The sequence below is a fragment of the Melanotaenia boesemani genome, chromosome 16 (genome assembly GCF_017639745.1).
Source record: "Melanotaenia boesemani isolate fMelBoe1 chromosome 16, fMelBoe1.pri, whole genome shotgun sequence".
NCBI classification, from domain to species: Eukaryota; Metazoa; Chordata; class Actinopteri; order Atheriniformes; family Melanotaeniidae; genus Melanotaenia; species Melanotaenia boesemani.
This window is the reverse complement of record NC_055697.1, coordinates 28,710,478-28,732,179: the sequence shown is the minus strand read 5'-3', so window position 1 is coordinate 28,732,179 and position 21,702 is coordinate 28,710,478. Positions and strand designations below refer to the sequence as shown.

The 21,702-nt window shown below is 39.4% G+C and overlaps 1 protein-coding gene across 4 annotated transcripts in view; it reads left to right on the top strand.

The window, feature by feature from the left end:
• The window catches only part of itsn1 (intersectin 1 (SH3 domain protein)), a 55,890-nt gene that overhangs the window by 23,542 nt on the left and 10,646 nt on the right, over window positions 1-21,702 (top strand). The window contains exons 18-32 of one of the 4 annotated variants that reach the window (XM_042011069.1): window positions 5,633-5,769; window positions 5,906-6,183; window positions 7,071-7,231; window positions 7,397-7,411; window positions 9,372-9,616; window positions 9,703-9,877; window positions 9,978-10,064; window positions 10,158-10,306; window positions 12,603-12,682; window positions 12,771-12,943; window positions 13,025-13,070; window positions 13,358-13,479; window positions 13,738-13,861; window positions 14,079-14,273; window positions 18,532-21,363. In XM_042011069.1, the coding sequence (XP_041867003.1) occupies window positions 5,633-5,769; window positions 5,906-6,183; window positions 7,071-7,231; window positions 7,397-7,411; window positions 9,372-9,616; window positions 9,703-9,877; window positions 9,978-10,064; window positions 10,158-10,306; window positions 12,603-12,682; window positions 12,771-12,943; window positions 13,025-13,070; window positions 13,358-13,479; window positions 13,738-13,861; window positions 14,079-14,273; window positions 18,532-18,533 (1,989 nt within the window). In that variant the 3' untranslated portion in view covers window positions 18,534-21,363. Of the gene's footprint in view, window positions 1-774; window positions 859-5,632; window positions 5,770-5,905; window positions 6,184-7,070; window positions 7,232-7,396; window positions 7,412-9,371; window positions 9,617-9,702; window positions 9,878-9,977; window positions 10,065-10,157; window positions 10,307-12,602; window positions 12,683-12,770; window positions 12,944-13,024; window positions 13,071-13,357; window positions 13,480-13,737; window positions 13,862-14,078; window positions 14,274-18,531; window positions 21,364-21,702 lie in introns of those variants that run through there. The other 3 variants (XM_042011067.1, XM_042011070.1, XM_042011068.1) reach the window with 3 other exon arrangements.

Here is a 21,702-nt window from a genome sequence, read left to right as displayed (position 1 = left end):
TACTATCATTATTGTTAGTTTTTGGACATAGAGAGCCGTGCACAGCTATCAGACAGCTGCTTCATGTAGCTTTAGCCAAGGAGGGACAAGGAGCTGGTTCACAGCAGCCTGTTTGTTTCCTGGAAAGCCTTTTTTTGTTTGTTTTTCTTTGATTAACACAGGAGATTGAAACAGGTCAAAGACAACAGAATCATTCCCGTGGTCTGTTCCAGCACGGAGGAGAGGAGAATGACGAGGACAAGGAGGAAGGGAGATTAACAGAGACAACACAGACCACAATAATGTGATTTTCTGATGGCTAATCTTATCCTTTGGCTATCAGTTTTTTTCAGTGTAGAAAGCATTACATAATGATGTGGGAAAGCAGAGCAGCCCAGCAACAAACAGAACCAGCAGTGTGGATGATAGTTTGTACCCATTTCATCCATGTCTCAGTGGTATAATTCTTTATAAAACAGAGGCACAGACCACTGAGATGTGAACATTATTTGACTATCCTTCTCTCCATCCTCCTTTGCACCACTTCTTGTCCCTGAAATCTTCTCGTCGCACTGCTGTGCCTCTTCTGTCTTCTGTACCCAATGGAACGTTTTCATCTGTGATGCTTCTGCCCTTTTTCTGCTACTTGCTGTCATTGTCTGTATTTTGTTTCTGCTTTTCACATTCATTTTCTCCCTGTCTTATTCTTTGTTTAATCCACATAATAAACCCCTCCTTCTATATTTTCTACTCCTTTTATTTATCTCCTACACTGGCCTTTTGCGCCCATGCCAGTCTCTGTGTGAGTTCTATGCCAACCACTGTGCCAGGATAGAAGCCCTGCGACGCCAGCTTCAGGAGGAAGAGACAGGGAGACAGGTAGAGCACACTGCCACTGCTGGACTGGGATGGTACTGCAGCTGGGATATACTTTGTTATCAAAGATATCGGCTTATATTAGGAGCATTCTGCTGCAGCATTCTGGCAAACCTGGAGCAAAGAGCATTTTTTACATTTGGATTGGCCTTGCACCCTGATTGCCAGATTGTTTGAAAATTAGTTTTAAGTACAACACTGATTTTCCTCTTATCAAGCTACTAACCTGCTCTGGAGGGCTTTCACATTGTTAATACCTTTGAAACAGACAAAAAGCTTGTTGTGTGGTGTTATTGTAGTGGAACTCATGTTCTACACTGCGCTGCCCCCACCAGACACATCAATATGTTGCAGCCAGTAGAGAGCCAACGATAATTGTTAGTAATCAAACACACTCACACCCTAATGTAGTGATTCTGTTGTTCTGTCTGTTGTAGTCTCACATGTCAGAGATGGTGGCATCTCTGACGAAGAGGTATGCTATACTCATCATTAATCTCGAGCTAATGCATTGTTGGAAATATAAACAAATTAGAGTATATATTCCTGGAGATATACAGCTTCAGACAAAAATGAGAGACTACAAACTCAAACTGTAACTTTTTACCACTCTTTCTACAAAAAAAATCATACTCATCTTTGCTTGATGGTTTGCAACCATCCATGTTCCTTTTGATGTCATTCCAGAGATTTTCAGCAGGGTTCAGATCTGGAGATTGAGCTGGCAATGACAGGCTGCTGATGTGGTGATCCTCCATCCAAACCTTGATTCCCCCTGGTGTTTTAGCATTAAGGATTGGTCTGTTGTAATCCTCTGAGTTGGGGAGCACAGTCTTAGCATAAGGAAGTTAATGTTTTCTCAGATAATCTTGTATGTAGCTTTATCAGTGCATCCTTTACAAAGACACATCTGCCTGATTCCAGCCTTGCTGAAACACCCCCTGATCATCACTGATCCTCCTCTATATTTAACCGTCAGAGCGAGACACTGTGACTGTGAGTTTGCAGTCATTCCTTTCAGCTCACAGTTGTTTTTGACCTCTGCCAGGCTGTGGTTTTGTTGTCATATCTCATTCACAAAGCAGAATGAGATATGCTTGTGTAGGAATTAAAATTTTGGTAGTAATACTCAAAGATGCTGATTTAAGAATAAACAACAGTGGTCTCTTATTTTTTTCCAGAGCTGTATGTATGGTCATGTACTAAAGAAAGTGCACTCTGTTTTAAATTTAAGGCTGTATGTATAGTAGAGCAAAAAAGAAGACAGGTGCAGCAATTTATTCAAACAAATTGGTCTGTAAGAGTTACAGAAGCTTTCTTATAATGTCTTTAAGTAGTCTTCAGGAAGAATTCTCCAGGCTTCTCAAAGGACTTTCCAAAGCTCTTCTTTGGATGTCAGTTGTCTCCTATTTAATTCTCCAGCCAGATGATCCCACTTTTCTTAAATGATGTTGAGGTTCAGGCTCAGGGGAGGATTACTCCTCCATTAGACTTGTTTCAAATGATTTTCAGTTCAATTCTTGTGTCATCTGGCATACCTCAACAATTTTTGCCTTCCTTAGGAGTGGCTTTTTGACAGCTAATGTTCCAGGAAGATCATTTGTGATGAGGCTTTGGCCAAAAGTAGATGGCTCAACTGAAGATCCAGATGCATTTCTTTGGTCCTTTGTCAGGTCTTACTGGATTTTTTTCCTTTTGCTTATAATATTACAACTTCTGGTTGCTTAGAAGCAAAGTATAAGGAATAGGATCACATGTGTTTGAATGTTAGTGTTTTACATATTGAGTGTACTTTCTTTATCATGAGACTGATTTAGACCAGTTTATATTTGTGGTGCAAGAAGCACAACAGCAACATCAGAACCGTTTTACCTTAAATACAAAAACATTAAACGGGAAAACAAAACTCTTGAAAAAGTCATGCAAAACTATTTTAATTTCCAGATTATTGTCTATTATCTGCTGCAGTTGTATAAAAAGTAAATATTGGAGAATCTGCTCAGGGTTATTGCACTCTGCATCACATACAATAACAGCTTTGCTGTTGCCAGCTTAAGACTGGTTTTACAACACTGACTGCACCTTCATTACAGCACAGAACTGATCAGTGAGAAGCCAGAACCTACTTACATGAGTCATTGTATGCACACTTCTTGTATGAGGAAAAAATAACACAATTTTTTAAGCTGGTTTAAAAAGAGCTTGAAAGAATTTGTGACCATTGATACAAACAAAGAAATTACATATTTGTAGTAACATTGAAATTATTTAATTAAATGTAATTAGTGGATGAAAAGAGTCTTAACTGTTCATGTCACCAGCAGACCCATTACAGAGTGCTCTGAATCAGTTAGGCTCTCAAACTGTTGACAAATAAGTCCACATTACCCCTTCATTGGTTAAAGTGTAAATATAGACTAAAACATTAACTTTGTGTGTGTCTGTGTTGCATCCTGTGGGTTTGTGTGTGTATATATACATATGTGTGTGCGTGTGTGTTTCAGCACCAGGAGCAGGGACAGCTGCAGGAGTGTGTCTCAGCCGTCAGAATGTGTCTGGCTCGGTTAGACTACATTATAAAGGTCCACTCAACAGATCAGCTTTTCCACCAACCCCTGCTCTTTATCTTCCTTTTTCTCCTGACTGCTCTTTTTTTTTCTCTTCTTCTTCTTTCATTTCTTTCTCTTTTTCTGTCTTTTAGCCCCCCCATCTGTTCCTCTGCCAAGTTGGTGTTAGCTCACTATTTATCCAGCTGGCTTTATGCTCCCATAGCTAACACTGTAGACCAGGTTAGCAGGTTACTAGATAACTACACTGTACTCTAATGGCACAGCCTGTGTGCTACCCAGTGATGTTTCAGCCAGACATGAAGCAAGTAACTGGCTAATATGCTGATAAACTAGACTGTGTGTGGATGAATGTGTTTGTGTTGTGTCTGTGTGTGTCTTATATCTCCTCCACTTCCTGTTTCAGTTGGTTTGGAGTTGTCTGTCTCTCCACAGTTGTGTTTTTGCTCCTCTCAGTTTCTTCTCTCTGCCTGGTTTGCTTGTTTTTCAAGGTTTCCTCACGTTACGGTTGTTTGGCTGAAACACGACAGCTGCCTTGTGTTGTTATAGTAACAGAGTGTGTTTTCTAATGGCACAGCTGGTTGTCATGACTACACAGAACTGCATCCCCTGACTTCCCCACTACCACTGACCCCCAAATCCCCCTCTGTTTTTTAAATTTTTGGTGGAACCTTCTAACCAATCCTGCAAACACAGCGAGTGCCTCGTGCAAGCTCCGCCCCACCGCAAAGCCTTCAGTTCTTTAGTCCAGTGGTGGTAACACCCCCTTCCAGTGACATCCCTTTCCACGTTTTACATTTGATTTTCTGTGTAGTTGCTGCAGCTATTTAAATCAAGACTTTATTTTGTATAAACTGGAAAAAGAAATAAAAAGGAAGGAAACCCACAGTCAATCTGCACTGAATTTCTAAGACAAGACTGGGTGGAGCACAAGTTACTGCAGCTTAACAGATGGTTCCCTTTGATTCTTCCTTACATATTTTTCTAACTAGCCATAAATCAAATTCACCTGCAGCTCCTTGAACTTGGACCTCCTCCTCGATTAAAAAATCAGGTTTTTACCTTGTTAACATCTGCATGAGTTGGAGCCCACACCTGGCATAAGCATTTCTCTCAAAGCCATAGTAAAATATATGAACCTTTTTGGGCTTCCACATCTGTTTGACTTTGTATAATTAAGTTTCTTCTTCCTAAGAATCTCAATCTGCTTCAAGCAACTAAGGCTGAATTTCCCCAAATTTAGAAGAGTTAAACATAGCATAGCATTAATGCTATGAGTCAGAGTAAGATGATGCAGGCAATGTCTTCTGCTGTTGGGCATCTTCAAATTTGTATATTTATAGATTCCCATTCACTGAATAAGGAAAAACGGTAAGGTGTCATTCCCGAGTAATTTTAATCCTACAAGAAGTTATTTTAAAGGCAAAAACTTATAAATGTGCAAGTTTAAAGGGGCATAGATGCGTTTTTGCTCTGACTTTATGCATTATGATCTTGAAACAATGCATGTTGGTTAAAAGTCGTGTCCAAGCTGCAGTGTGTCTCAAATGGTTTAGTTTGAATGCGTCTGACCTGATAGCACTTATATTTACCGCCAGCAGTTCACTTTGACTATCAACTACTCCCCAAGTTGCACTCAAAAGCACCAATAATGATCCTGGATCACACTGAAGTGTGTTTTTAATTAGAATTAAAGCATGGCAATGGCAAATTGGCTAATAATACAAAATGTTTTTTGTTTTGTTTTGTTGTTTTCACTTGATACTTTCTGAAATCCTTTGTAATGTGTAAAATTACCTCAATCCAATTAGATTTTTTAGATTTTTGACTCGTCAAGAAGAGCCTTTTTTTTTTCTTTTTTTTTTTTTTTTTTATGATATAGCCTAAAAATGCCTCAAATGACCTTATTAACCTGCATACAACATCCTGAATCATAAACCAAGAAATATGTATAAATAACAAAAAGAAATACCTTTTGAATGTGAAAATAAGGGCAGTGGTTACCGTGGTTACTAGCAAAGACCTCAGTTGGCCCAAATGACACAGTATAAGGGGCGGAGCTTGCCTAAATCACCTGACTAATGCAATCTTGCTGCTACTGCTGGCGTTGTTGTACTTGTTTGTTGTCAATGGTAACCCGTAGCAACCAACCCTCTGACCCCACTTCCTCCTTATTGCTGTTCCTTCCTATATCCCATGATGCTTTGCAGGAGCTGCGGGAGATCCACAGCCGGCAGCAGAGGCAAAGACAGAAGGAGTTGGAGGGAGATGCACACACACAGACACACACACACTCTCACATGCACACCCCGAGCGAGAGAAAGTCTGCCGAGCTGCAGGAGAGTGGGTAAGAACAAAAGCGACGTCATAAACATGATACAAGGAGCACAATGAAAAGTACTTTTTTGTTAGTATCCTGACAGAAAAAAGTTGATCATATGAAAATAAAAGTAAATCAGATTTTCACTTCCTTCAACTTGTAGATTGTCTTCGGAGGAGGGTACTGCCTGGAGGGATGAAGCAGGAAGTTCTACGACTAAAGCACCTAGCCCCCCCTCCATCTCAGCGCCACACGCCTGGCTAAACAGAGTGACTCAGGAAGAGGAAGAGAGGAAGAAAAGGGGGATAGAAGATGAGGAAGAAGCCAGGAAGGGGGCCAGAACAAGGGAAGAAAAGGAGGATGAAGGCAGAGGCAAGAAAGACATGCAAGATAAACTCAGCAAGCTTTTCAGCCAATCATCTGACCCTTGGACCTCAACAGGTGTGTTACTACCAATATGTGTGTGTGTGGAGGAGTAATTTACTAAAAGTGTGTTTTGGAGTTTAATGTAAATGATGTCTTCAGTGGTTTCCTTGGATGTGTTGAATGTGGCACTCACTCACTCTCATAATGTCTATGTTTTTCAGTTCATAGCGAGGTTTAAATGGATCAGGCAGGTTAAAGCGTGATGAGGAGAAGATGTGATTAACAAGGCAGAACTTTCAGGGCTGCCTAAAAATCATAGATGTCCCTTAGGGCTGGGCGATTAATCAAATTTTAATCACAATTATATTCTGGGTTTTCAACGATCATAAAAATTAAATGGTCCAAATATTTTTGTCCTCAGTTTACTCTTGTGCTGTTTTCAGTTACAAATAGAGCCACTTGCAAGCGCTGTGGTGCAGACTCCTCCCAAAGCCCCTACTGCTTTAGTTTTATTCAGCGCGAGCTGCAACCACCTCGCCAGTGAAGGGCTGGACACACAGGAAGCGACGTCGCTCCTTCTCCATCATTTTCTATGGAGCTTGCGTGATGAGGCGAAAATCGCTGCCCTCCTCCTGCCAAGCGACAGGCGACACTCATGCATGTGAAATGTTGCGCTTGTTCACCATATTACTTTAATATTATTTTCACGTGATGGTGTTGCTTTCTTATGTACACAAGAATGACCAAAAAAGTTGACTAAAAACCCTTCAGCTATGTGCCAAACAAAAAAAAAGTCTCAGCTATTAGCTGGAAAAATCATAAATCATTCTGGTCAAGACTGGAATGAAAAATCAACCACTTATTGAATCCTTTGTGCCTTGTGCAGCTGGACTCGGGTACTATTGGTTTAAATGTAGGTTAAAACCTAATAGTTATGTTTCTGTCTGTATGTTTCTTAACAGTGGAGAAGACTCAGGGTCTCAGTCTGTTTGACCAGAAGGCATCAGCCAGCAGCCTTGACCAGCAGCAGGCACCAGTGAAGGTGGTCTACTATAGGGCTCTATATCCATTTGATGCTCGCAGCCACGATGAGATCAGTATCACCCCTGGAGATGTAATCATGGTATGCACTATACATTAAACTCAGCATCCATACACCCTGAAACACATAAAGACTAGCGTTCATGTGTGGATAGCCTTTGTGTCCTCTTTTTTTAAGAGGGGTGCTTGTGCGTGAATGGCTGTTTCTTTTAACAGTTTCTTTTCTCTTCTGCTGTGCAAACTGAAGGTGAAGGGGGAATGGGTAAGTTCTTGCCCCCATCCAGTGCAGTGTTGTCTCTCCACCAATCACAAGCCAAAACACTTGCTGCTATTGGTTCATTTCATGTCATCTTCACGTTCATTCATTTTCCAGTGGATGAATGTCTGTGGTTTTGTTTTAGCGTCACAGTTAGATCAGTTTATGCTGTTACACCAGCTTTGTTTTCTTCTTCTGTTTTTTCTGGTTTCTCTTCATACAGTACTCTGCAAATGTATTTAGCCACCCCTCATTTATTTATATTTTGCTTCCAAACAGACAAACTTTATATAATCATAGTGGTTTTGAGCAGTTGTTCACCAGGCTTTCTGTAGTAATTCAAAGTTTTTTTAATCAATCAATCAATCAGTCTTTATTTAAATCACAATTTTCATACATGTACAAAAATAAAAGGTTGCTCTGCCAACAAATCAGTCCAACCCACCAACACACAAACCGATGAAGGGTTATCGTGCGGAAAAACCAGAGCCCTAATAATGATTTTAGACAATTAAAAACATCTAAAGCAAACAATAAAAGTAAAAATAAGTATGAGGGTAAAGTAAATAAAGATGTTGTAGTAAACAATTAAGGTAAAAAAACAATGCCAGGTAAAAAGTTTGTAGTAGTTAAAGCAGAATAAAAGATGAATGTGTGATTCTTCTTTGGACATTGGCTGTTTTTGTTTTCATTTTCAGTTCACTTTTTGCATCTTACTGTCAAAGTAATGTTGTTTTTAAGCCATTTCATGCAACCAATGAATAATTGAGCATAAAAAGTCACCTAAAATCCGTTGTTGTGTCAACAGACTTGGCAGCGAACTGATTTTAAACCATAAATTTAAGTTGTTGACATATCATTTGTTCTCTTTTTTTAAGTTGTATCTGTGTAAAATTGAAAATAAAGATAATACAGTTTGACTGACAGAAAATTTGCACCACAAAGTGATTCCCAAAGAGATATTAGATGCAAACGTGGCATATCTCCATGGTGTGTGGTGTGAGGAAACTGGACAAGTGGAGGACAAAAGACTAGTCAGACCTAAAAACCTATCTACAGCTGATGATCAAGATCTGAAAGAAATGTTCTTAAGAAATACAAACAAGTCCAACAAAGAGTTGACAGGGACCTGAGAGGTGCATCCTAACCTTCAGCTGATCCATCACAATTGCGGTGGCTTAAAGAAAACCAAAAAACATATATTGACTTTGAACGCTGTTTTTCCTTTATTTACTATATTTCAATTTATTCTTGTACACGTGTCAGTAAATGGCTGTACTCTGGGGTGACTCAAGACTTTTGCACATCACTGTAGTGACTGAGAAAAGCTGCTGTGAAATACAAGCTTTACAGTTGGAACTCAAACTATAAACAAATGCTTTCTCAGCTTAAAATATTTTAAAAAACAAAGTATTGTTGTTACTATTAACAACTCCATAAATAAACCACAAAAATTAAGATTTCCCATCTGGTCATTTATCCATACTTATAATTAAACATAATACATTATTCAGTAACATGTTAGTCATTCACAAGTCACTTTGCTTGGCAGGTTTAACTCTGCTATGACTAAAATCTGTTCATTTTTACAATATGTTGAGTAATAACTTAAAACTTTCACTTCTGTTGGAGTAAAATAAACTGTGCAGATTGACTACATGCAGGTTTCATAGTGATGTTATGGTGATAAAATCACCAAAGACAAGTTATTGGCAGGATTCGTGTTTGAGTGTACATGGAATAGTTATACGTGTCAAGTATTAGAGATTTATCATATACCTCTATAATGCTCCTCCCCCACCTGCTGATTAGTAGTTCCTGGAACAAACAGCTGCTTCTGTAGCAAATGTTCCACCACCATTATTCTCTACTGTAACTCTGTTACTAGTCTAAAGCTTTCTGAGTAAGTATCAGAGTACCTTGCATGGCTCAACTTTTTTCTAATCCTGCTCCTTTGTTTTAACAGGTGGATGAGTCCCAAACAGGTGAGCCCGGTTGGCTGGGGGGTGAGCTCCGGGGCCGGACCGGTTGGTTTCCAGCCAATTATGCAGAACGAATACCCGACAGCGAAGCGCCAGTTAGCCTGCGTTCCACAGCATCAACCACACCCACCTCATCCCAGCAGCCGTTAAACACACCCCCTCCAGCCCCCGGACACACCGCCTCCTCTGCATCATCGGCCAACAGTAACTGGGCCGACTTCAGCACCACGTAAGTCCAACTGTTGTTTCCAAGCCAAACGCAAATCATAATAATACACAAAGCTGTTCTCCCTCTGACAATCTGTTTATTTCCAGCTGGCCTTCAAACACAACCAGCCAGTCAGACAGTGAGGGATGGGACGCATGGCCAACCTCTTCAACCAATCAGAACCCATCTCTAAGTGTTCCCTCGGCACAGCTACGACAGCGCTCTGCCTTCACACCTGCCACCATGACAACGGGCTCCTCTCCTTCTCCTGTACTAGGACAGGTAGTAAAACTATAATATTTCTTCAGTTAAAATCCCCTTTGCAGCTGCATCACAAACAGCTGTTGAACTTTGATGTTAACTGTAATGCTCTGCTTATCAGGGGGAGAAGGTTGAAGGTCTTCAAGCCCAGGCTTTGTATCCCTGGAGAGCCAAGAAGGACAACCACCTCAACTTCAACAAAAATGAAGTAGAAATCAAATGATTACTAATGTTTTTAGCTTGCATCTCCTGTTGTTTTTATTCTGCTTTTATCTGATTTTATTGAAATGTTTTTATACAGATAATAACTGTATTGGAGCAGCAGGACATGTGGTGGTTGGGTGAACTTCAGACCGGACAAAGAGGCTGGTTCCCCAAAAGTTACGTCAAGCTCATCTCAGCCAACATGACAGCCCCTGCTGGTGCTGCAGCACGCTGCAAAAACACTGGGTAGGTTCAGCAGATATCAGTTAGACAGTAAGGCAAGGCAGTTTATTTGTATAGCAAATTTTTCATGTACAGGACAAATCAAAGTGTTTTGCATAAAAAAATTAAAAGCATTACAGATGGTGCAAAGAAAGCATTTAGAAGTAGTAAAAAGCAGCAACAAATAGCAAATATCACAATAAAATCATAAATTACATTAAAATGATTAAAAGCAAGACAAGTTAAAAAGTTAGCTTTCAGATTTCATGCATAGGTGCGTGAGAAAAGAAATGTTTTTAACCTGGATTTAAAAACCTCTACATTTGGTGCAAATTTAATCTCCACTGGCAGTTTGTTCCACTTGTTTGTAGCATAACAGCTAAATGCTGCTTCTCCCTGTTTAGTCTGGACTCTGGTCTGGACGAGTTGATCAGAGTCTTTTAATCTAAGAGCTCTGCTAGGTTTTTATTCTCTGAACATATCACAGTTGTATTCTGGGCCTAAACCATCCTGGGATTTGTAAATGATCAGAAAGGTTTTAAAATCGTTTGTGTGACTGACTGGAAACTAGAGAAAGATTTCAAAACTGGTGTGATGTGTTCAGATCTCTTAGTCCTGGTTAAAACTCTAGCAGCAGCATTTTGGATGAGCTGCAGATGTTTAATGCTCTTTTTAGGAAGTCCTGTTAAAAAACCATTACAGTAATCCAGCCTACTGGAGATGAATGCATGGATGAGTTTCTCTTGGTCTTTCTGGGAGACTAAACTTTTAATTCTGTTGATGTTTTTGAGCTGGTAAAAAGCTTCTTAGTGAAGCTTTGATGTGGCTGCTGAAAGTCAGATCTGAGTCTATCAACACTCCAAGGTTACGAACTTGGTCGGTGATTTTTTGAACCCGAGACTCCAGATGTTTACTAATGCTGACCCTCTTCTCTTTGCTACCAAACAGAATAATCTCAGTTTTGTCTTTATTGTAGAAAATTCTCCTCATCCAGGTGTTTATTTGCTTCAGACACTGACACAATAAGTCTACTGGGTTGCAGTCGTCTGGTGACAGAGACACATAAAGTTGTGTATCATCTGCATAACTTTGATTATTAATGCTATAGTTCTGTAATATTTGACCCGAAGGGAGCATATACAAGTTGAACAGAAGAGGTCCAAGGACTGACCCCTGGGGGACTCCACAAGTCATGGCCACGCGCTCAGATTCATAGCTGCTGATTGTAACAAAATAACTGGCTTTCTATATAGGACCTGAACCAGTTAAGGCCCTATGATGAAAACCCGGGTGGAAACTATGACTTTGACAATGAAATCAGTTGTATAACATGGAATATCATGGAATTTGCTCATATGATGGATGGGATCTGTTTAAGAGTTTTTTCAGGGTGCCTGTACCACATGAACGAAAACAAGCTGGTCAAGAGTTAAATAAACTTTGACCACTGCAGACCTTCCGTTTGTTTGACATCACCTGAACTGACGGTGCTGAAGTTTCCTACGCCCCAGACTGATACTTGTATAATGTAATATCTTTACCAAGAGTGTCGCCTTTGTGTTGTCTTTGGCATACAACTTCACACAGCTCCTCTCCTCATTGGCTCACAATACCGAGCTGGAAGCTGTCACCAGCATAAAACTACATTAACGCTATTTTTAAGCTAAGAGCCTCAGACTGTGTACACCTTGGTGCCTCAGTGTTTTACAAAGTACTCTGATTCTTCTATATAGACTTGACAGAATTTTGATAATAAATCAGCAGCTGATCTAATTTTTAGAGCGAAAACTATCCAACATGAAAAAAATACAGAAATGTATAAAATAAAGATAATTTGATGTAAATTCCACATACCACTATAATGGCCCAAAATTTGTACAGAAAACTATTTTATTTATTGACTCTTCATTTAAATAGGTCTGAACGCTGTTTTTTAGAAACATTTTATGCCTCTTAATTAGTCATCTGACCCCACCCATAGTGATGAAAATGGTATTTTGCTGAAATTGTTGTGTTAGTAATCTTACACTGTCTATTTAAAAAGCCAATAATACATTGTGAGAAAGAAATCTGCAGGATTGAATGATAGTTTACATAATAACCTCAGTCAGAAATAATATTGAAGAAACATATAAAAGATTTCATACTGTGAATGTGGTACCTTAGAAAGATGAACACTGTCACCTTTAAAGCCAGTCATCTTCCACTTCTTTCGTATGGATTACATTATTTTCATTTTCTTTCATGCTCTTATGAATGTAACCATTCAGAAATGTTATCAGAGTTTTCTTTTGTTTTGTTTTGTTCCCATCCCTCTTAGTGAATCTGGAATATCAGAAAGTCCTCCTAACGGAAAACGTCCCTCCCCTTCTCCAACAAAACCCTCAGAGTCTGGAGAAGGTAACACACACCAACATGTGCACTACATGTGAGCTGTTTTTAAAACATATCTGGATACCTGTCAGACTCAAACACCTGCTTCCTACAGAATATATTGCCATGTACACCTACGAAAGCAGCGAACAGGGAGACCTGAGTTTCCAGCAAGGAGACGTCGTCATGGTGACCAGGAAAGAAGGAGATTGGTGGACTGGCGTAGTAGGGGGAAAGACTGGAGTCTTTCCATCCAACTACGTCAAACCACGCGATTCGGCATTAGAGGTGAGAGCTCATTTCGAATCAGCGAGTCTTTAATGAATAAGAACAAATATCTTTGTGATGACTGTATTTTTCTGTCTGTAGTCACTGGGACCAGCAGGAAAGACGGGAAGTCTTGGGAAGAAACCAGGTGAGTATCACTTACTTTATATTATCTGTTGTTTTTGTGGCCTTTTAACTGCTTTTTTTTTTTCTTTTTTTTTTTACTGTGAATTCACTTCGGTTTTATGAAAGTGCCTGAAGCATCAGTTGTTCTGCTGAATTACACCAAATACCATAATTTATTTTTGGCATCTGTCTTAAAATCAAATTAAAACAGCTGAAAGAGTTTGGTTGAGTTTTATTTTAGACTCTGAAAGCAGATAAGTTGCTGAAGCAGAATGAGCCACATTTTTTTTCTGTCCTTTCCTTGTGCAGAGATCGCTCAGGTGATCGCCCCCTACAGTGCAACAGGAGCAGAGCAGCTGACGTTAGCTCCAGGGCAGCTCATCCTCATCAGGAAAAAGAACCCAGGGGGCTGGTGGGAGGGTGAGCTCCAGGTACACAAACAAGAAATATATGAGGACACATCATGCTTTTTTCTTAACATTTATGGAATTAATGAAGTGCAACGAGGATCTACATACATTTTTATTAATTTTGCCAAAACCTTTGCCACATGAAAATATAAAAGATTTGTTTTTGAGGAAGCATCACATGAAAACATGTTTAAACCACAGTTAACATTTTTTACAGCTCTGTTTTGTTTTTTTTTTTATTTGTTTTTTACCAATATCTGATGGTTTGATGTGTTTCAGGCTCGAGGGAAGAAGCGTCAGATTGGTTGGTTTCCAGCAAATTATGTGAAACTGCTGAGTCCCAGCACCAGCAAAACAACTCCTACTGAACCCACCCCTCCTAAACTGGCCCCTGCCAGCACAGGTACACAGACATATAAATCCACAGGAAATATGCTGTAAAAATGTGGATAACAATTAGTTTAATAGTAAGAATGTAAAAGAGGATCTTTGTTTATACCAGAAATGTGAAGATAAATGAGACTAATGGAAATAAGCCTGTCACAAGGAACCAAAAGAAGAGTATTATTTTATTTAGTCTGTTGACACTGTGTCCATCTTTTCTGTCTCCTGGTGCGAAGCTCTGTGCCAGGTGATTGGCATGTACGACTACGTGGCCCAGAATGATGACGAGCTGGCTTTCCAGAAGGGTCAGGTGATCACGGTGCTCAACAAGGATGACTGCGATTGGTGGAAAGGAGAGCTCAATGGGAGGGAGGGTCTCTTTCCCAGCAACTATGTCAAACTGACCACAGATACCGACCCGAGCACGCAGTGTGAGTACACACACACACACACACACAATTTCACCCGTAGGGTTGACCACACATAAAGAATGTGCTGAAATGAACATACTAACATAATCTCAACTGAGTACAAAAGTAGTATAACACAAAAACATGGAAAACACTCTTGTACACACAGACACACACACACCCCAGAGCCAGGTGTGGAGATGTTGTCCCTCTCTGTCTTTGACCCCAGCTGGTTTCACCTTGACACTCCTTTGGGCCTCTTTGATAACCTCCCAGTCATACACCACCTCTGGATGGTGTCTGTGTGTGTTTGTATGCCATATGTGCATGCGCGTGTGTGTTTGTTTGCATGCATCAGTGTACAAGTGCTTCCCTTCTCCCTGCATGTGTTCCCTTAGCATGATTCCCTCATAGACTTAGAGCTTTTTGAGCGGAGCAGAGACACAGGCTTTTATATATGACTGTCCAGTAAAAACATAATAAAAATCTTAATTCAAAGGTTCAAGAACGTAACACCTGTTGATTAAGATGTTTTAAAAAGAGCTGATCAAGCCTACAGTTACTGTATAATAAAAAGGATTCAGTTTTTATTTCAGTGTCTTGAGGACCTAGCTGTTTACAACTCCAGATTTAATCACGTAAAAAGACAATATTGAGTTTTATGAGTCATCAGTAGCCAATTATCAAGTTTTTAAATTACTCAAATACACTATTTCTGGTTTTTACAACTAATCTTTCATTAATAAACAGTGGCTGCAGCTTAAAAAATATATGTATCAGGGCTCCAGACTAACTTGTAGCATTAGTTCCACTGGCGCGCTTTACTTTCTAATTTGGCTGCACCAGCAAAAATTTTAGGCAAACTCCAATTTTTTCACCGTCCATTTCATCAGCTCATTTTAATACATTTTAAGGATTGTCTTTTGGTCATAAAACAAAAACATTAATGGATATCTAAGTTATTGTGAACAAGTATGAGTCTTTATCTGAAGCATGGATGTTAAGTAGACAAAAAACTTAAAGCTTCAATGAACCGAAGGAAACTAAAGATTTCAAACTTTGAAATAGCTCATGAGGCTGTGCTAATCTTTTAATGATAATTATCTATATGGACTTGAATTGTGTGAAAGGCAGCTTGTCTTTGGCTTTATTATATGCCATGTTTTTGGCTGCTTAAAAGCCAGAAACATCCAGGTTTTTTTTTCTGGGTTTGGTTTTGAGGTTTTTTTAATACAAGGCAGTCTCTCGTGTTAGTAGTTTTGTCAAGCACGATTAATATTTATTTTCCACGGATCTCCTCCAGGTGCAGCGCAAACACACATTGTGAGTTTGTTGGAGGCTGTTTTCTGGCAAGATTCATCAGCCAGTATGTTCTCACTCTAACCATTCACTAGAAATAATTGCAGCTCTTTCAGTTTTTCTAGAGCTGCGCAGTGTTGGATTTCTTTTTTGTTTTATAACCTTTTAACCACCACTGAACTTCAGGGGAGACTTGATCCTGGTTAGTTCAGGTGATGTCACACAGACGAGGGGCTGCCACAACTCTCATCCAGCTTTTCTGGTTAATTTTGCTCAGGCACTGTGAAAAACTCTTAAATTGTTGAGGATAATAGATAACAACCACATATGAACAAATTCCAGTATGTTCCACACTTTACAATTGATTCCAGTCCCTGCGATGCCCTCATGTTTATTCTTTGCCATACCGGATGTCTAATGTGTGCCGTCTGAATTTCAAACCAACACACAGCACGGCGTAGGGCTGTGGATGAGAGCCAATCAGAGGTGAAGACCCACCCCTGAAGTGCTTTTTATCACAGAGTCATTCTTTTCTGAGCTTTGGTAAGGAGGGAATGAACACAGAATACGCAGACATTCAAAGAGATAATAAAAGTCCTTCGATCGGTAAAATGTAAGGCGCACCGGTGTGACCAAGAAAAAGTTAGTCGCACTCGACAGCCCTGTCTATGTATTTTACCTTCAGAGTGTTAAACCCAAAGAGTTATAAGTTCTATCAAAAAATAAAATAAAATGACAGCAAATCCTGACATCAGAAAGGTTTTCTATCAGGGTAGTTTGGGTAAATTTCCTTTATAAGTGACTTAAAGGCAGACTACTCTGCTATTTTTAGATATTGTGTGGTAAGAGTATTGCGACTTCTCCTCTCCTGCTCAGTAAGTGAGACTGAGGTGGAAAAACTTCTCTGATGGTGGTGTTTATTTGCTGCTGCTGCTCACAAACTGAAAAAAAACTTGAAAACCACAAGTGTGCTGCAACATTTTCATAGTTTTAAAATGGATGAACGGGACATTGCCAGTCAAGTAGGGATTTTTTGTTATGGTTTTAAAAAACTGGAGATTTTCTTCATGTATGAAAAGTTTTGTAAGATTATTGAATTAGAGGGCTGATTATAATTTTAAGTCTGCTTTATCACAGATCTGCAATAATAACTTAAAATTGTGACATAAGACTTATTTTACAATGTTGCTGTGTTATAAATACAAAATCAGAAAAAAAGTTGGGATGGTATAGAAAATGCTAATTAAAAAATATGCAATTATTCTTGCATTTGACCTTTTTTTGCAAACGCTCTGAATCCAAGAAATTTTTTCTCGTTCTGTCTTTCAATTTATTTCTCATCAGCATTCTATAAATGGTTAATATCTATTCCTGCGTTTCAGGCCTGTAACATGTTACAAAAAAATGTGAAAATATAGGGCTACTAATGAGGTTAAAAGAAAAACAAATGTTTCAACAGATGCTGTCTACAGGCAGTATTAATCACACTTTGGTACAAAGCAGCATCCATAGACAACTGAGTCTCTGACGAGTAAAATGGTCAGAGGATCTCTAGTTTGCCAACAAATGTGTGAGAAAGTCATTTTGTTTGAAAACAAAGTTCATCCAAGAAAAATTGGAAAGGATTTTGATATTTCTCTCATTACAGCTATAGAATTGGATTGCATAAAGGGGAGAAACACAAGCCAAAGCTGGTCACTCATGATTGCCGATCCCTGAGATTGCACTGCATCAGCAACTAATAAACCACACCTTTACTATGGGAAACCTTTGTCAAGCTCTAAACACAAAGTTACATTCACAAATGTCACTTGAAACTTTATTGTGCTACAAAGAAGGCCCATGTTAACCTTGTCCACAGGTGGTTTTGACTTCTCTGGGCTCAGAGGCATCTTGGACTATGTTCACAGTGCAGGTCTTAATGTGCAAATCAGATGTTTTGCTGGGATTTTGCTGATTTTTTATTTATTTATTTATTTAGTTTGCGTGGTTGTTCCCATTATAATTAATGCGACCACCTTAAGGACCCCAGTATGAACCATCTACTAAAGTGACCTGCATGCACGTCATGCAGCATAAGCAGCAGCCCAGCAACAAGTCCAAAAGCCACACTGATGGCACAGAGCTGTATTAGCTCTTTTCCACTTCTGTGTGTATTTATGCAAAAAAGTTTTTACAGCAACATTAGTTGCCTTCAAGACCACATGCTCTCCAGGGACAACCATGACAGATACCACATTCTGCCCATATTACAGAGTCATGGCTGCTGGAGAAAGATGTACAGGAACTGGACTGACCTGTCTCCAGTAGAGAACATGTGGAGAGCTTTTGAGAAAACAATCAAACATTGTGATATTGGGATGTGTGGCACACCTTAAAAATATGTTCGTAAGAAGATTAAGACAAAATGACATCTTAAACACTTTATTATTTGGTATCCTTAAAATAGAAAGTTGTGTGAAGGAATGGCAACTTTATTTTTTGTTTGGTTTTTATTCATTGCAGGTCTGAAACAGAAATGGATTTTAACGAACAAACAGAAGTAGATAGGAATTAAAATTAAATATCTTGAGTTCATATTGTTAGCAACGAAGTACAAGTCCAAATAAATTGTCGCTTTTACATTCTGCCCCAACTTTTTCCTGATATTGGGTTGAACTTTTAACCAGTTTAGACCTAATATGGGCCTATCAGTCATGTTAAATTAAGTTCCAAATGGCTGAAACTAAAGAAACCTCAATCTAGAGAACTTCATGGTTTAGTTTTATATTGGTGAAAGTTGGAAGCTGCATTCTGACTCAGCATCACATCTGAGTTCTGTCCTTGACGCTCTAAAATCTCTATTTCTATGCCAGGTTACACCACACCTCCACACTCTGTCTTGCTGCACGCTCCACCCACCTAGCACCCGACTGGTTGTTGTTGTTGTTGTTTTGTTTAGTTGTTTTTGTTGATGTTGTTGTTGTCGTCCTCTCTCTAGGATCATATCATTACCCAGAATCCCCCTCTCCTCAAAGCCCTCAAAGAGACCCACTAGGCCACTCAACCAATGGGACAGCAGCAAGAGGTCACATGACCCGGAAATGGCGACTCTCCACCCGTAGAAGCCAGAAAGAGAGAGACAGACAGACAGACAGACATACAGACTGTAACGTTAAAACGCCCAGACGTGGCGAGAACTCTGTCTATGCACGGCTCTGACAGGACTTGGCCAAACTCTGCAGGAGGGAGATCAGTAGTTAGCTTCTCTTCTTTTTTCTTCTCTTCTCTTCTCTTCTCTTCTCTTCTCTTCTCTTCTCTTCTCTTCTTCTGTTTCATCTGTCTGGAGATGTTTAGATATGAGGGAAGGGAGGAAGGAGGAGAGGAGGGGACTAAAGGAGAACAAAGACTATTGAGCTCCTCTCTCCAAGCTTGGACTGATAACATGTTTTGACTGGATCACAGTGACTGTAATACACACTAACACACACACACCAACACGTAGGCAAACACACCGCCTTGTGATAGCAGGGTAAAGTGGATAGTGGGTCATTTTGTGGCTTTATGGGAGGTTCTGTCATTAGAACCATTTGCTCAGCTCATCCCCATCCCTCGTCTTTTATTTTTAGCTCTATTTTATTTTAACCCTGCTCCCATTGGTTCAACTGCTTCAATCACCGGTCAGTCAAAAGCACTGGCATCTCCTCTCACTAACCCTTCCCGTCCCACAGCTTCACAGAAAGACCCACTATCTGCTGGATGACAAGTCTCAAAAGTTAATCTTTTACTCTCCTCTCCTCAATGCCAAAGACCCACCCACCCACCTAAGAGAAAGGAGGAGAGGAGAGGAAAAGAGAGGTTGAGATGTGTCCTATCGCAGCTGAAGGCTAAGTTTCAACCTATGCTGCTGCTGCCTTGTCTGCCTCCTCTTAGGAAGGAGGCATAGAAGGGAGCGAGCAGCGGGAATGGGACTCAGCCCAGTGCTAAAGGCTGAGCTTAGCATACAAGCTAACCAAATCCCACACAAACAAAAAAACAACACGGTACACACACGTGTGATGAAAATGTTTTTATTGTAGTAGTTTAACATTTTGAATATATTTTAACTTTAAATGATCCATTCAATGGTTTGTTTTGTTTACATGGTTATTGTTTTGTCTGTTGCTATGATGATTGAGCACTAGACCAAGAAGATGAACACTGACATGACGCAAAGATGGGTTTGATATTAAATATGCAGGGGTGGAACGATTCGCTTGTGGCTGCTGTCAGGTCTTTGAATCATTCCAGTTAAAGGAGTTAAAGTTTCTCTCCCATCTCTGTCATTTCAAAGGTGAAGCTAGAACCAGGATGTGATGAATGAGCCTATCAGAAACAATGTAAAATCAGTTCGATGGTTTTAAAGTGCTCAAGTTCTGCAGAGCAATTTGTCAAATGCTCCAACATGATCTCTAGTTTCTGAGTTTCTGCTTCATCTTTAAGATGCAAATTGTGGGGAATGTATTTGTCTTCTCACCCACTTGGTAAGGAAGTCAAAAACCGTTTTCCAAAAATCAGACTGTTTTCCTTGCATAACTGCACTCTTTCTGGTTTTGGCTCATTTCCTTAAACATGTGCTGTTTTCTCCAAACCTTGATGGAAACTCCCTCTGCACTGCACACTGACTCTATGAAGTCATGAACAGTCATCTCACCCCTGCATGATCTTAAAGAAGGGACAGCAAATTGACATTTCTGCTAAGACTAAGACACTGAGACACAAGACTGAAAAAAACAGCCTGCAAATTTAAAACATCCTTCTCTCTCATCTTGCTTTGCAACTTTTTTTATTTTTCCTGTGCCATGTATCAGTTTCATCAACAAGTTTACATCCTCAAAATGTCCAATTTAGTGTCATGTTACTGAATTTGCAGCAGTATTTTGAGGGACAAGACAGGACCATGCATACAGAGCAACGCCTCACTTTCATCCGCTTATTCTGTGTTTTATCAGTTACCATGGCAGCAAACACCTCCACTGTGTCTCAGCTTTTCTGTGTTTGTTTGAAAAGCAACAGATTAGTATTATCGGGGCTGCCGCATCACGTTTGTATCTTTATGTTTGTTTTTTTTCTTTGTTTTTTTTTGTTGGTTTATTGTAATGACAGTATTGTGATTTTAATGTTTACCCTCAGAAACACAATGAATGAAATTATTGAAATACACAACTTTTTTTATAAAGAAACAATAGTATACTAGTATTTTAAATCTACTCGGATCTCATTGGCTTCTCAGTGTCTCAGTATTGGAAATGAAGCTCTCTGATTGGTCAACGAGTCGAGACCTTTTGGGTTTAAACAACCTGGATTAGTTTTGGGAGCGTTCATTTCTTTTCTTTTTTTTTTAAGTAACAGATTCTTGTTTTAGTAACTGATGGTTCAGTCTTCTGGATTTTATGTAAGAACAAAGGAGGATCTAGAGCAGAGCCATGCTCCACAACAGCTTAGTCCATATCAAAACAAAACATCTGCAGTCATTTCCGCCTCCATTAGCATTAAATTTAAAACATTTGAAGTGAGAAAAGGCAGATTCTCCTGATTCAAATGTCTGGAAACATTTCATATATTTTTATTCCTTTTAAACAAATGACAAACTTTGGTCAACTCTGCTTAGAAGCATGGCTCTGCTTTAGTTTTAATTGAAAAAAAAATATCTGTGTGATCCATACTTCATCTAATGATTGGTAATAATTGCTGTTTCATGTGGAAATAACAGGTGAATGAGTGAATGAATGAACTGATAACAAAGCCAAATGTAACCACACTGCACTTGTTGTCAGTGTGTGCATGAATGAGTGAGTAAGAATAGGGTATGAATGAGCAATTTAATGGGCATGAATGGTCAGAAGGAAATCCAAAAGAATGAAAAGGTGACTTGAATGAATGAAATGTACAGAATCTTAGCGCTGTCTCGACGACATGTTCAGAGATTTTATTGGTGGAAGTTTTGATGAAGCAGTGAAGCTGACTGGTCCTGATGATTAAACGCTCTGAGACAGACTGCAGTCGACTGGCCTCCTTATTGAATCTCACACATTTACACACACACACACACACACAAGGGAACATTCTACTCAAACTATTTATTGAATAAGACTATTTATACTTGCATCTTAATTCTAGTGACGTATCTTTA